Source organism: Sinocyclocheilus anshuiensis, unplaced genomic scaffold (assembly GCF_001515605.1).
Source record: "Sinocyclocheilus anshuiensis isolate Anshui unplaced genomic scaffold, SAMN03320099.WGS_v1.1 scaffold87, whole genome shotgun sequence".
Lineage (NCBI taxonomy): Eukaryota > Metazoa > Chordata > Actinopteri > Cypriniformes > Cyprinidae > Sinocyclocheilus > Sinocyclocheilus anshuiensis.
The window spans coordinates 2139309-2154103 of NW_015549609.1; the positions used below are offsets into that span (position 1 = coordinate 2139309).

A 14795-nucleotide genomic window follows, 5' to 3' on the forward strand; every position below is an offset into this window, starting at 1 on the left:
ATCCCTTTAATGATGGATTTGTTTCTTACAAACATGCAGCTTTTCACTTCACAAGACATTAATTGATGGACTGGAATCGTGTGGATTAGTGGCAGATTATTGTGAATGTCATGTCTGTTTTGGTTCATTGTCATGTCACGTGGTTATGTGTTCTGGTTGTTCATTGGTTGTAATAGTTCCCATTCACTATAGAAGACCCATTGGTGAGCAAGAGATGTAATGCTAAATTCCTCCAAATCTGCTCAGATGAACAAACAAACTCATCTACATCTTGGATGGCCTGAGGGTGAGTACATTTTCAGCAAATTTTCATTTTTGGGTGAACTATTCTTTTAATTGTTGCATTTTGTGACAATAGTTTGGCTGTTTTCATAGTGTTGCTTTTCCATTAACAATTTACTTTTCTTTTCTTTTCTTTTTTGCAAAGAGTATCTGTTTAGCATGAAAAAAAATGTTAGATGGTTCATGTAAATAAACCTGTTCACATAAACTGATTCACTGAAGCCCCTGCAGAGAACCACTGAATTTTATCACAGTTTTTTTACTGGGTTAAAATGTAGTTTTCTGGTTAAAATAAATAAATTTAGTGTACATATATCCCAATTAAATCTATCTATCTATCTATCTGTCTGTCTGTCTGTCTGTCTGCCTGTCTGTCTGCCTGTCTGTCTGTCTATCTATCTGTCTGTCTGTCTGTCTGTCTGTCTGTCTGTCTGTGTCTGTGTCTGTCTGCCTGCCTGTCTGCCTGTCTGTCTGTCTGTCTGCCTGCCTGTCTGTCTGTCTGTCTGTCTGTCTATATAAAGAGCTTCAAAGAAGTTGCTTTTATTAGTAGCTTAGTGTAGCAGACTACTTTCCAGTTTATCAAAATGTGTGGGAAACTTCAGTTTAGCATCCGAACAGTCTCTGGTGTATTTCAAAAAAAGGTAATTTGTTACTGTCACACAAATGGGGAAAAATAACCATTTAAAATCAGCATGTGAGGTATATCGGTCATACTCGCACTAAATCAGATTAACAGTGTCAAACCTCTAATGTGTCTGCATAGCACATATCAAGCTAGGAATGACCCTCTTCCATCAGCCCGTGTTTGACAGAGTCTTTCTTAGCAATTACATACAGCCTCACATATAAAATATTCAGTCCTTCAATCTACTATGTATGTGCCCTTGAACTGAGGTGAACTCTCACATAGCGCAAGTGGTAGTAAATCAAACTAAAGGAGTTGGCGTGAGGTGAATTTCATCAGACTATTATGTCCATGTCATAATTCACCCCAGAATCAAGAGACAGAATAAGACATCGTGCATAAAGAAAAGGACCATTAATATTTTGTGCATTGTGACATTTTCATGAGAATTATTATAATAAAGACTTATTATTGCAACACACACACACATATATATATATATATATATATATATATATATACATATAAACGAGCTAACCTTCAATCGATGCTCATTTCAATGTACAAAAAAGTGAATTGTCCTAATTAATTTAGATTTTTTTTAAATTAAGTTTCCTTATGAAAATATGATTTTTGTTTCCGTGACTAAAGACCTGTACATGTTTTATTTAGATTCCCACAGAGAGGATGTCTCGACTAGATTACTATAATACTGTGCTGGCCGAATGGTTTCTGAACCCCTATACAGCTAGTTCATACCGATCTCACTGCAAACACCCGACTGCCTCCTGCGGCTCCTCCAATCACAGGGAAGCAGACCTCTTTATCAATTCCAAGTACATCTGCTGCTAAAAAAACATTTTGTTACAGAACTCCCCAGTTACGGAATGGCCACCCTACCAACATACAGAAAACAGTATGTTCCCAATACTGAAGTCTAGTTTGAAAACTCTGTTTTTCAAGATTTGGCTGGGTCAGTTATGGTACGCAGCCAAAACTGGATTACGTACCTATGACAGAAAATATGAACTGAAATTATAATACCGTCAGTCTTCCATTTAAATTGTTTACTCAAGCTATCAGGTGAGGTGAGGCGGCAGGCTGCGAACTTTTGAGTGGATTTTTCATTTGAGCCTTTATCACTATCACCATATTATGCTTCTTTGCTAACAATTTTGACTGTTAAAAACACTGAATAAACAAATATGTGCCAAACTTTTCTTTCGTTGAACAATCCTTCAAATATGGAGAGTTCACACCAAGAGGAAGAGACTTTTAAGACTTACTGCCAACTTGAAGAAAAGCTGTAAAGAGGCTGTTAAATGAGCCAGAGTTGGTCTCTTTATCCATTACAGTGGCAGCTTTAAGATGATTGAGTAGTGTAAGAGAAGCAGTGAGAGAAAGGAAGTGATGTATGTGGCCTGAGGGTGTTGTAGAGAGATTACATGGGAGGTTCATGAGGGTCTTAGAATATTATGCTATATTTAGACATACTATGTAGCATTTACCTTGAGTGAGAGAGTAAGTGAAAGGGAGCGCAAAGAGAGATATGAGTAGGCTTAGCTCCCACACAATTTTAGCTCTTGATTTGCATGACAATGGCACTTCTCCATTGATAGGTTATGTATGAGCAGATAGTGGAACACCTAATGGCTCAAAAACATCAGAGAAGCACTCGGAATAGCATAGAGACAAAAATCCACATGGTCAGAATTAGGGTCGGAAATTAACGGGGGTTTGTGGCAAAAAAAAAAAAAAAAATTGAAATGCTGGAGTTTTGTCCAGTGTGTGCGCTCACTTACTGAATTCTGTGCGCTTGCGAATTCTCTCAACATAAACAACGAAATGTAGAAAAGATGGAATTAAGTGATTAATTTTGCAGCCTCAGTGACTATAACAGGTGTTTTTGCACAACTTGCGCTAAACTACACGAACGTCATGAACTGGCACATTTGTCTGTATAGCCAAAATATGATGTGACGTTTCCCCAAACACAAAAAAAATTCTAGAAATGTATTTTAGTATTACAAAATCAAGCGCAAGACATTAATGATTTTTGTCATAATATTGCACCCCTACACTGTAAAGTTCCTGTTTTTTAAAAATATAATTTATATACAATTTTAAACAATTTGTTGTTATTGTTAACAGTTTAAAGTATTCTGATTGATCGACGTAACTGGTTAAATTTAAATATTTGACATTAAAGACAACACAGATACAATTAATAAGATAATTATAAAAACTGCCCTTATGCATGTAAAAAATGCCCCTGGAAATCAATACTGCCCCTTAATCAATATTGCCCCTTAATGGAAATGTTCATTTCCGACCCTGGTCAGAATTAGTTACTAATAGTTACAATTAATACATCTGAATATGCCAACCCAGTCTAACTGGAAAAATCTGCCTATGGTGACGTTTCTGTAAAATGATATTACATTTTCTTGCACGTTTTGAGACACTTTCATCGTGAAATGTCCAGTAAGTGGTGCCAAAAGCAGGTTCAGTTTTATCAGAAAACAGATGAATGTGAATCTGCCAACATTTTGTTATGTTATTTGTTGTTGTACATATTGCAGTAGTTCAGAAATGAACTGTCTGGTGACTGGCGCTAAAAGTTTAATACTAATGTACCACCTATACTAAACTAAATCTAACCAATAAAGTAAAAAAAAAGCAGAAGTGTCATAAAACATTTGCTAAAGCAACCATGCCATTTTAGCTTGCTTCTACAAGTCTTTGAACCGTTTTATCATGATTTGTGTTTCACTGGACAAGTGCAATGCTGTACCAGGTGAGCTACCGAGCAATTTTACTAGATCAGAAAAGCCATTTATGGAGAATATTATGTGATGCAAATGTCAAATTATATTAGTTTAGAAATCATGCACTATGGTAAAAGTGTTTTGAGGTCATAACAATGTGTTATGCAAGTAGCCGCACAAAAATAAGTCTTTATTAATAGATAATCTGCCCCATAATTACAATTTGTGTGAAAAGGAATAAAAGTTGTTTGATGTTTTATTGCCACTAGTGTTCATTTCAGCTAGAAACTGTAGTGAAATGCATATATAGTTCAGTTTTATGCAAAAATGTAGATAGAGGGAAATTTTTATGTTAATGTTCACATTTTTTGTGCTCATATGCTATGTTGGAATATGCACACTTTGCCACTATATAGTAGGCAAAAACAGTATTAGTGACAGCAGTCTACTGAAGATTGCAGTAATAATGGATGCCCACGACAACGAGAGCTTGAGCGAGGAGGTTACGAGATACCAGCAAGTCAAGCTCAAAACAGTACAATGACATTTTTAGCAGTCATAACTCCTGGAGAGAAATAGCGCAGACACTGGACGAAGACAAAACATTTTAATGCACATGCATCGGCTGCCTGTGGTCGCGCATGCAATCAAATGGAGTATATCTTGAAAGGCCATGTGCTCGGCTGTACACAAGCCAATCATTCATGTCAAAACTGCAGTATTTAGGCTTTAGATTATTATTATTGCTAATACTAATGTTACATTCACATCATGTTGGAATTACGGTCATTCAAATATTCTGACCAGTCAAAAACATTAAAGTCTTTGTCAAATCTGTAATTGAAAGTTGGAATGAGGAGGTTATGAAAGTTCAGACTTCTCTCACTTAACCATTGTGACAAGTGAATAGAATCATAATGGCAGCAGCCTCAACAGTTACATTTACTTTTATGAATTTGACAAATCCTTAAAGCAACTCACAATGCATCCAAGGTACGCATTTTAACAGCTGATGCATTCCTTGGAAATCAATGCACATCAAACATTTTGGTTTGATATTAAAGGGATTTTGCAGTAATCATCCATTGACTGTACATTGTTAACATGTGCACGTTATTCATTCTTAAACGGTTTGCCAGAGCATATAGCTGCCTAGCAACAACACAGCAAAACCCTGACAACCACCCAAAATGCCCTAGTGACCAGTTAACAGCAGCATTGCAAACAACCAAGAACACCCAACAACCGTTTAGAACTCCTCTGCAGCCACCCAGAACACCCTTGCACAGGCATTTTCTTCTGAAAATCTAGTTTTGATATACTCTGGAGAATATTGAACTCAGGATTTCCTACAGTGCAGGGCATTCACATAATGAATTCACATTTTGTGCCCTAAGTAATGTTAAAAACCGTCTGTTTTTAAATCCAGCCACCCCTTTTTTCCATATCAGTCTTTGCTGTAGAGGGACTGCGTTTGGAAGATATAAATAACAAAAACTGACAGCAGTCAGAGATTTGGTAAGCTTCTTACAAACCACTTGATGTCTTAACAAAAAGATTCCATTATGTCTAATGCCTAATGTCTTCACTGAGCTATGAAATACAGGAATACTTTTTTTGCAAAATGGACAGTAGCGCACATATCTTGCTTTGAACGTTCGGCGACTGTAGAGCAGCACCCACTGTCTCACGCTGTGACGATTCATACGCTCACTGCTTGCATGAGAACATTAAAGCCTAATGTTTAACTTATCATATTCTGGGCATTCTGGTAATATGATCATGGATCAATGCAACATGCTCCAGTTCATCCTGAAAACATTAGATCTAATGGGAATAACATGGGAGTATGCAAAATGAGACTATATTGACACATCCTAGACATGTATACCAAGATCCCTGAAAATGCCTGGCGGACATTCAAGAAAACAGCATTGCATATATGGTTTGCACTGACTTGCTGGCAAAATGTCTGTGTCTAATATTAGGTAGATGTGGATATCATTTTTTCTGCTCCTGTGAAAAAGAAATCGGGCATGTGTAAAAGGTAATGTCAGGGGAAAGATCAAAATCATTAATCAGATAAATACGACTGCTCTTTGACTGAAATTACAAGTGTAAAACCATGCAAAAGATATTGAAAGTGTGTATATTTTCTCTGTGAATACAGAAAAATAATGGCAGTGGCACTTCTAATATTCCAGTATGCAAAAACTCTTTAGCTTGAGAGATGGTATTTTGTCGTTCTATAAAGAAAAGAAAATATGGATCTTTACTCACAGAAGATTACATAACAAATGGATTCTGCAAAACCAAAACTCAGTTTCATATTCATTCATTCATTGTTATGTTTTGCTGATATTTGCTGAACACACTTTGACTGCTGCCATCATGACAAAGGGACAGTTCCCCCCAAAATAGAAAATTCTTTCACAATTTACTCACTTTCATGAGAGATATTTAGAAAAATCTCCATACAGTGAGTCAATGGTATTGTTTTTGGACACCACTGACTTTGACTGTATGGACAGTTAGACATTCCTCAAAAGATCTTCTTTTACATTCCACAGAAGAAAGAAAGTCATACAGGTATGGAATGACATGAGGGTTAATAAATAATGGCAGAATTGTCATTTTTGGGCAAACTATCCCTTTAAGAGGCTGTTCATCCAACATAACATCAACATAACTGCTACAAACACTTCACAACGAAAACTAATCTTATTCATAATAACGCATCTCAAACCATCAGTTTTTAAACAACTTGCTTCTGCAGTCAGACTTAATCATTGGCACGCAGTGTGAAGTTAATGCATTTAGCATTATGATTATCTTATCCACACTGATGAAACGGCTGCAGAGCATAACAGTTTTTCCTTCCTATAAACTGCTCATCTTTGTGTACCACTGCTCCCAATGTGTGACTGAAATATGTTATGCAGAAAACTGAACATTTTTGAGATGCAAAAATGAATGTCTCTGCAAAGAGTCATTTAATGGACAGAAATGAAGCACTGTTTTCATCGCCAGCTACTCTTTGCAATCTAGACCTGCATAAGGAAATATGCAAGAAAATCTGAAGTGCAAAGTGTCTGAGTGTGGTAATCAGTTATTTCAAGATACTCAGCTCATGTTGAAAACATCTCAGAAAACAAAGTCCACAATAATATCTCAATGGCTTTTGAACTTTCTTTTTCCTGTTTCATGTGACCCCTCTTTAAAATTGAACCTTCTGAATGCAACGAATGCTGCAGGTGAAGCAGGGTGGAATCTTTCACTTTGTTCACCGTGATATTGAACATGGCACAGTTGTTGGAATAATGGGGCCAGGATTAAGATTTCATCCTTCAGCCTGACACATTGCTGCAGAGAGCTTCACAGCTTTGCAGAGCTGTCTTCAGCACCACTGCTGTGGCTCTAGATCATTCTTTTCTTACAGTGACTGCTTTGATATGGGGGCAAAAAACACCAGAGTGGTCGCTCTCTTTGCTTCAAGCGCCCTTTCCTGCTGTGTGACAATTCCCTGCCTAGATTCATTCCAAAAAGTGCCCACTCCCCCCACTCACAGCCCAGTCATCCTTCACAGTCAAGCCCTATACTATCAGAATGTCAACTGAAGGCATTGTGCGAAATTATACAATCGCTATCCCTAACCCTAGGCCTAACACTTGTTAGACCTGTTTAACTTCTAATCACTGTTATCAGCTAATCCTCCAGCACTACAAATGTATAATTTAAAACTAAAATTCAAATGCACTTATGTATAATTAGTGATAGATTGATATATTGGCCAGCAGTGACAGAAATTAACTTTTCCACTGAATGGATGATTGAATCATTCACTCAGCCGCTTCATTCAAAAACGGCATTCAAAAGCAATGAAGTACCACTGTTTGTTGCTGTGGCTTTGTTTGGAACCATTTTCAATGCCAAAATAGAGCAAAATCAGTAATAGTTACAATATTGTGCCTAAAAAGTAACTTAATATTAATATCAGTAACACATTTGCATTCTTGCTTATATTTGAGGAAAACAGCACTTGCTTGTGTGATATTGCTTAATTATATCAAACAATACCAATACAAGACAAAGACCCATACATGGGGCATTTTTTGCCCATATTTTTAATTTTTGGGTCATTTTTACAACAAGGACCTGTTCATTTCAGACCCTATTGGCAGGCCAATTAATTGGCCAGTAATTCGTCATTTGCAAATTAGTGCACATTTAATTTATAGAAAAGATAATTCTGATTTTTTTGTTGTTGAGTTTATATCTCTCAATTCCAACCTTTGTCTCACATTTCTGAGAAAAAAAAAAATAATAATTTTTTTTTTACATTTTTAAGTTTATTATTTTGTGGTGAAAACGGGCTTCCATATAAACCTGCATGACTTTCTCTTTTATACATTTTTTTTAAAACAAATCTTTCATTTTTAAGCACTGCTAGATTGTTTACGGTTTATGTTTGCCTTTATGGTTTTTGCCACTTCGTCCATGCATTTAAGCCCGATTAGTCCATAAATGGTAAGTGAGGGCAAATGGATGTTACAAAAAACATCAACCTAGTAACCTGCTTATGGTTAGCAAAGGGCCCTTCAAACATGGTTTGCAAATGGTGGTTAAAACCACTACTGAGAGCCATAGTCTTTCTTCTACAGAAGAAAGAATGTCATACAGGTTTGGAATGATATGAGGGTGAGTAAACAATGACAGAATTTATAACTGAATTGCATTGTAACACAACTAATACTGTAAAATAAATCTAGTGCAGAAAAGGACAGCATTGCCAATACAAAGATCTAATCAAGCCCCCAAGAGGGAAAAAGGAAAACTCACTTCAGTCCATTGACCTTGGTTCTGTACCATGAGCATGACGCAGGGGTCAGACTTATTGAGCGTATCTCGGTCCAGCAGGGACTTGCAGGAAACACGCAGCTCCACCTTGGATACGCAAGCAACAGGGCCTCCTATGCCTGCCACTGGGGACGTCGCTTCCTGTGAGTCACTCATCCTGACAGAAAGTTGAGTGCGGAGGGTCAGCCGGAGATGGGAGACAGCAGTGTCAATGGGCTGTTCTTTAAAAGCCTCAGTTTGATTGAAGCAGGACTCTCCCATGTAGGGAGTCGATTTTTTAATGTGACCTTGTGTTGTTTCTTCGTAAGGCAAAGGATGTGGGATGTCTTAAAACATATCTGTCAGTTCGACTTAAAGTTCTCTACAGAGAGACATCTCTATGCCTGATTCGCTTTAGAGGAGAATGGGTTGCTGGGAGTGGTTCAGATTTAAAGGGATCAAATGGGATGTTGTAAATCAGAGATGTCCATTAATATTACAACAGCAAAATCCCAGATGAGATCTTCAGTTGACAGTCTCTTCCACAACAGACTCCTAAGCAAGAAATAAGCGTGTGGGGGTAAGAAATGTCAGGATGTGCATTCTAAATGTAATTTTAACATCCAGTGAATGGTTCACCACATTGAAAACACAGCTTACATACAGATATACAAGAAGGTTTATAAGTGAATATATAAACTGCATGAGTTAATAACATGAATATTTTACAAGGATCCACATGTTGGACATACACATTGTGATCAGGAAGTTTGTGTGCAGGCGAAGGATTTTCTTATGCAGATTTCGCAACAGGTTCAAGTTAGTCAAGTGTATTTATGACCAACAGAAAGCTGCCTGGTTTGAAAGTGACTTTTATGTGAGATATGCTTCACATATCGCTACACTACTGACAATGGCAAAGTTTTAACCCATAATCTTGATTTTCATTGTGAGGTTAACCCTTTAACCTGACAGTCAGAATATCTTTCTTTAACTTTTTTTACACTTACACTTTTCTTTACACTTTTTAAAAGAAAACACAAACATTTTGTGACATTTCTGTAATCAAGTGGAAATTTTATCGATGTTATGTGATTATGACACTGAACAGTTGAGGGGCCGTTCACCCATAACGCATTTTTACATTCTACTGCGCTGCTTTTCCATTGTTTTTATGTTTTTTATGTAAACGTGCATAGGCTACGTTTTGAGTCTTTTGCATCGTCTTAAGTCACTTAAGTTTTTTATTTATTTATTTATTTGTTTGTTTGTTTTTTATTCCAAGTAGGCGCCGTGACTTGTCATCAAACTTTGTAACACGACTAAATAAAACGTCTCAGGTTACATATGTAACCATGGTTCCCCGAGTAGGGAACGTTCCCATGAAAGGGAACTATGCAATTGTAGACCCTCCAACCTTTACCTTTACAGTGCGCAAGCCAACCCACCCCCTGTAATTCGTACCCTGCGGTCATATTTCGTAATCATAATGTTATAATGTGCTTTATTATGCATTCGACATTCACCCTTTAAACGATCATATCAGCAAACGCGACGCGTAAATCTATCAGCCAGCAGAGCGCGCGTGGTTCAGCACCGCAGATCATGGACAGCTCCTTGCATCTACTGTATATCCACTTACTACAACAACAACCAATTACAGCACGGTTAGTGAGCTTTCTTGCACTGCTGTTCCTTGCGTCTGAACTATTGTTTGATTCAAATACTTAAGTTAAGAATTACAGGCTATCACTAATGAAATGATTAAACGCTTGATCATGTAACTGGCGCTTGTAGGCTACTACATGAATCTGCTAGTTTTGGTATGCAACACGAATACACCGTTTAACGCAAATAATTCAGTGTAAATGGAGTGAATAAAATTACAATAATAAAGTACTACGAAGTGACTGTTAATAGATTACACTTTAGCCCGGTAAACTTCAGCTCTCTCGCATCTGCAACGCAACGTTTGTTTGACAGTTAACCCACATTCACTTTATATCCTCTATTACTTATCAAACTCGCATGAATGTAACTATAACTGAGTGTAATTTTTTTTTAAATTGCATCCTTTACCTTTCCGCAAAGATTTGCAAGCACTGGTAAGTTAGATATCACATATGTAAATAAACAGCCTAATCATTTGTCCCCAATTATCACTAACAACACCCCATATGCAAAGCAGTATATAGACTAATAGTAATAATAATTAATAATAATAATAACAATAATAATCATACACATTCCTTGATGACTAACAGCAAACATAATCTAGTGAGTGTAAATAAGAGCTGTGTTCTCACCTGCTGTTGCTGCTGCTCTTCTCTCAATGTGTGTGTGTGTGTGTGTGTGTGTGTGGAGCGGCTGACACATGCCCACCGCGCGCTAGTTCGGCTGTCATGTTACCTTGAAGAGCTACATTGGAGTGAATTGAACAGTCTCAGCTGGGAAAAGTCTTTATCTGACGTCAGTTTCGGCAAGAATCGGCATCCTAAGCTTGAATGAATGTGCAAAATCATTTACAGCCTATAAGGGTTCCATTTTTTTTATTTTATTAAAAAAAAAAATTTAGAAAAAAAAAATCAATTTCTGTAAAATTTTCATAAATTTAATGTGCCACTTTGAGAGTTTGAGTTTTTGAATTGCTTTTTATAAACTTAGGGATGTGATATTCAAAAATCCTGAATAATAGGGTTGGTGGTAACAGGGTTTGACTGTTATATTAGGCTACAGACATTACTAGCCTCAAGGTCATGCAGCAAAACCATGGTTTTAAACAGAACTATAACTATACCATGCACAAACACAGAGTGTTGACATTTAAGATGAGACTTTTACTTTTCCTTCCAGTTCCATACACTTCCTAAAAGGATAATCTAATGGAATACATATTAACTTATACACTTCTTGTTGTGCTATATTATTATCAAATATTGGATTCAATCATTTCATCAGCTTTCAGCACAAGTTTTGTACTTCTTTTTACTGACTGATCATGCACTCATCTGAGCTTTTGCACCTCAGTTTTTGAGTGAACTCTGACTAAATGATCCACAAATCAAGCATTGCAATTAGTTCAGGCAGGCCACGTCAGTCAAGCTCGCATCAGCTGATAGTCAGCTGTTCCTGACGTGTACCAATCCAGTTTTGACACTTATCACAGCGGTCCATTTAAATTCCATTCTCCAGCATCTCTTCTATCGCATCGCTACTCGCAAATCAACTCCCTCCTCCAACCCCAACTCCACCTAACTGAACTGGTAACCTAATCTGATTTTTCTTTTCTTCGTATACAGTTCACTATATTGCAAGCATTCTCTATCACATATGTTTTCTACAGCTCATGTAAATTGTGAATTGTAATTATGTATGAATATACTGGATCTGTTGTGTTCCCCAGGGGGCTTTGACTTGCATGGCTGCATGGACAGGCGTGGGGAGTTTTGCCCAGAACAGAACCATACTGCCAACACTAACTGTATGCTATAATTGTAATAAGCATACTTTGACAAAGTGGACCTGACTGAAATAATGCATTGTTCATTTTTTATGGATCTGAGGTGCATAAAGCTTGGATCACTGAGGTCTACGACCAATCAGTTCCAAAAAGAAACACAAAACCCGTACAAATTAAAAGAAAAACTTTGTAATCAGGATCTCAGAGTATAATGTCAGTAGTAGTGTGGGAATGGAGTAGCCTGGCTGCATGAGCGAGATGTTGAAGGATCTAGAGTTACTGAAATGCTTTTATGTTATTGGCTGATGCATTTTTTCTGATAGCATAATGGCATAGTGATGTAATGGTGAAAGTGGTGAAACTAGCATTGTTAGACTATTCTTACATAATATTACTAATACCTAACTCCATCTTCCAAAATCGGACTAGGGTTTTATTTTGGGGCTTTTCAAAAAAGCACAAAGGTCGTAAAACTGGTCTTCACATGTCCAGACAAGATTTTGAGATTAACCAGAAATGGCATTTTCATTTCATTGGAAGGAGTTTCCTGTCATTTGTTTAGTGAGCAGCATGGATGCATGTTGACAGAATATAACTTGTAAATCAATTAAGAAGAGCAATTATATGGCCTATAGCTGTCTGAAGCCATACCCAGAGGTAAAACACCTATGTATGCAACAAATGCCATTATTGTGCTCGCAGAACCTTTTTCATTCCACCCACAATTTCTCTCTCTTTTTTTTTTTTTTTAAGATGGGACACAGTTATATTGGTCAGGAAGTGAAGTGTGAGAGAGAATGGAAATGGCTTAATCAGAAATAAAGTGCTATTTGGTTTCTGCAAAATAAGACATTGTGGCTTCTGTGCTGATCATCTTAAACAGGCTCTGCTAATTCTGGCTGCCTTTCTAAAAGAACATCGAGAGCCACTCCATCAAGAATCCTGATGAGAAGCGCTGACAGTACAGGATATCAATCAATGGGGGAGAGGAAACGCATTTGCTCTAAGGAATTGTTCGTCCAAAAATGCAAATTTGCTGAAAATGTACATGCTCTCAGGTCATTCAAGATGTAGATGAGTTTGTTTCTTCATCAGATTTGGATACATTTAGCATGTCATCACTTGCTCACCAATTAATCCTCTGCAGTGAATGGGTGCCGTCGGAATGAAAGTGCAAACAGCTGTTAAAAACATCACAAGTAATCCACACCACTCCAGTGAGACGAAAAGCTGTGTGATTGTAAGAACAATCCATCAACACATTTTGTACTTCAATCCGTTGCTTCTGGCTAAAAGTCCTGCTCTATCCATAATATTGCTTTCTCCAGTGAAACAGTCGTCTCGTTTGAATAAGGAGAGAAATATGCACAGATCAAGCACCATTTACAAGAGAAAACAACCCAAAACAGTTCTAAACAAATATGTCGGTGGATTTTGAACAACAGGGATGGACTTTTTCCACTGGGAGAAGTGTTTTTATGGATTATGGACTCATAGTTTGGCCAGAAGTGAGTTTAATGTTAAAAAACACCTTAATGATGGATTTGTTCCTTACAAACACTCAGTTTTGCACTACACAAGACATTAACTGATGGACTGGAGTGGTGTGGATTACTTGTGGATTATTGTGATGTTTTTATCAGCTGTTTGGACTTTGATTCTGACGGCACCCATTCACTGCAGATGATCCATTGGTGCACTCTAAAAAATGCTGGGTTAAGTACAACTCAGTGCTGGGTAAAATAGGGACAAACCCAGCAATTGGGCTGTTTTGACCCAGCGGTTGGGTTAAATGTTTAACCCAACCTTCTGGGTAGTAACCCAACCGCTGGGTCAAAACAACCCAATTGCTGGGTTTGCCCCTATTTTACCCAGCACTGGGTTGTATTTAACCCAGCATTTTTAGAGTGTGAGTGATGTACTGTTCAAATGTTCAACCACTTAAATTTTCTTACAAAGTGATCATTTTAGATCAGGGGTGCCCAAACTCGGTCCTGGAGGGCCGGTGTCCTGCAGAGTTTAGCTCCAACCCTAATAGAAACTTGAAGGCAGGTGTGTTGAGGCAAGTTGGAGCCAAACTCTGCAGGACACCGGCCCTCCAGGACCGAGTTTGGGCACCCGTTTTAGATAATCAATCAATTTGGGTTGTTTATTTCATGTAAATGGGTTTCTACCAATCATGTATTTTTTTTTTTATTATTATTTAACAGAACATGTAAGTGGCCAGCTCTGCTGGGTTTAGGATACTTCTATCCTCTTCGCCACTAAGCAAGTGACAGAGATATTGAATTTATGATTCATATATTTAGAGTTCTAAATTATTACTTGGGTTCATGCATAAACATGACCAATCACAAAACCTTTAAAGATTTCCCATGACTTTAACACCTTTTTTTGTTTACATAGAGAAAGTTTCACATACTGTACATCCACAATGGCTACTTATGGCCTTAAACATAATAGCTATTACTTAAATAAATCGAAGAGACGCGCTGTGACTCTAAACTCATTTGTGTATCTCTACCCAGACTCAGTTACACTATAATACTCACATAATGATGGACGTGACGACATCATAGAGGATAGTGAAGATATTTCACTGGAACTTGGGCTTCAATACATTTTTTTTTCATTATGCATTTATTCATGTTCAATGTCATCTTCACTGTAAAACCTTAATTATGAGACCACGTAGATAAAAAGCATTAAGGTTCTATATAGCAGTATAGAAGCGTTTTTTTATTTTTATTTTTTTATGGACCCTTGTGAAAAGGGTTCTATTTAACAACAAAAAGAGCCCAAATGTGTTACTGTTTAGAACTAT

General features: G+C 37.3%; 1 protein-coding gene across 1 annotated transcript in view; it reads right to left on the reverse strand.

Annotated features, from left to right (window-relative positions):
- The window catches only part of LOC107659117 (copine-7-like), a 55811-nt gene extending 44971 nt beyond the window's left edge, over window positions 1–10840 (reverse strand). The window contains exons 1-2 of the mRNA XM_016447943.1: window positions 10818–10840; window positions 8515–9066 (exon numbers count right to left, since the gene is read on the reverse strand). Of these exons, the coding sequence (XP_016303429.1) occupies window positions 8515–8793 (279 nt within the window). The 5' untranslated portion in view covers window positions 8794–9066; window positions 10818–10840. The remainder of the gene's footprint in view (window positions 1–8514; window positions 9067–10817) is intronic.
- Window positions 10841–14795: the final 3955 nt, after the last annotated feature.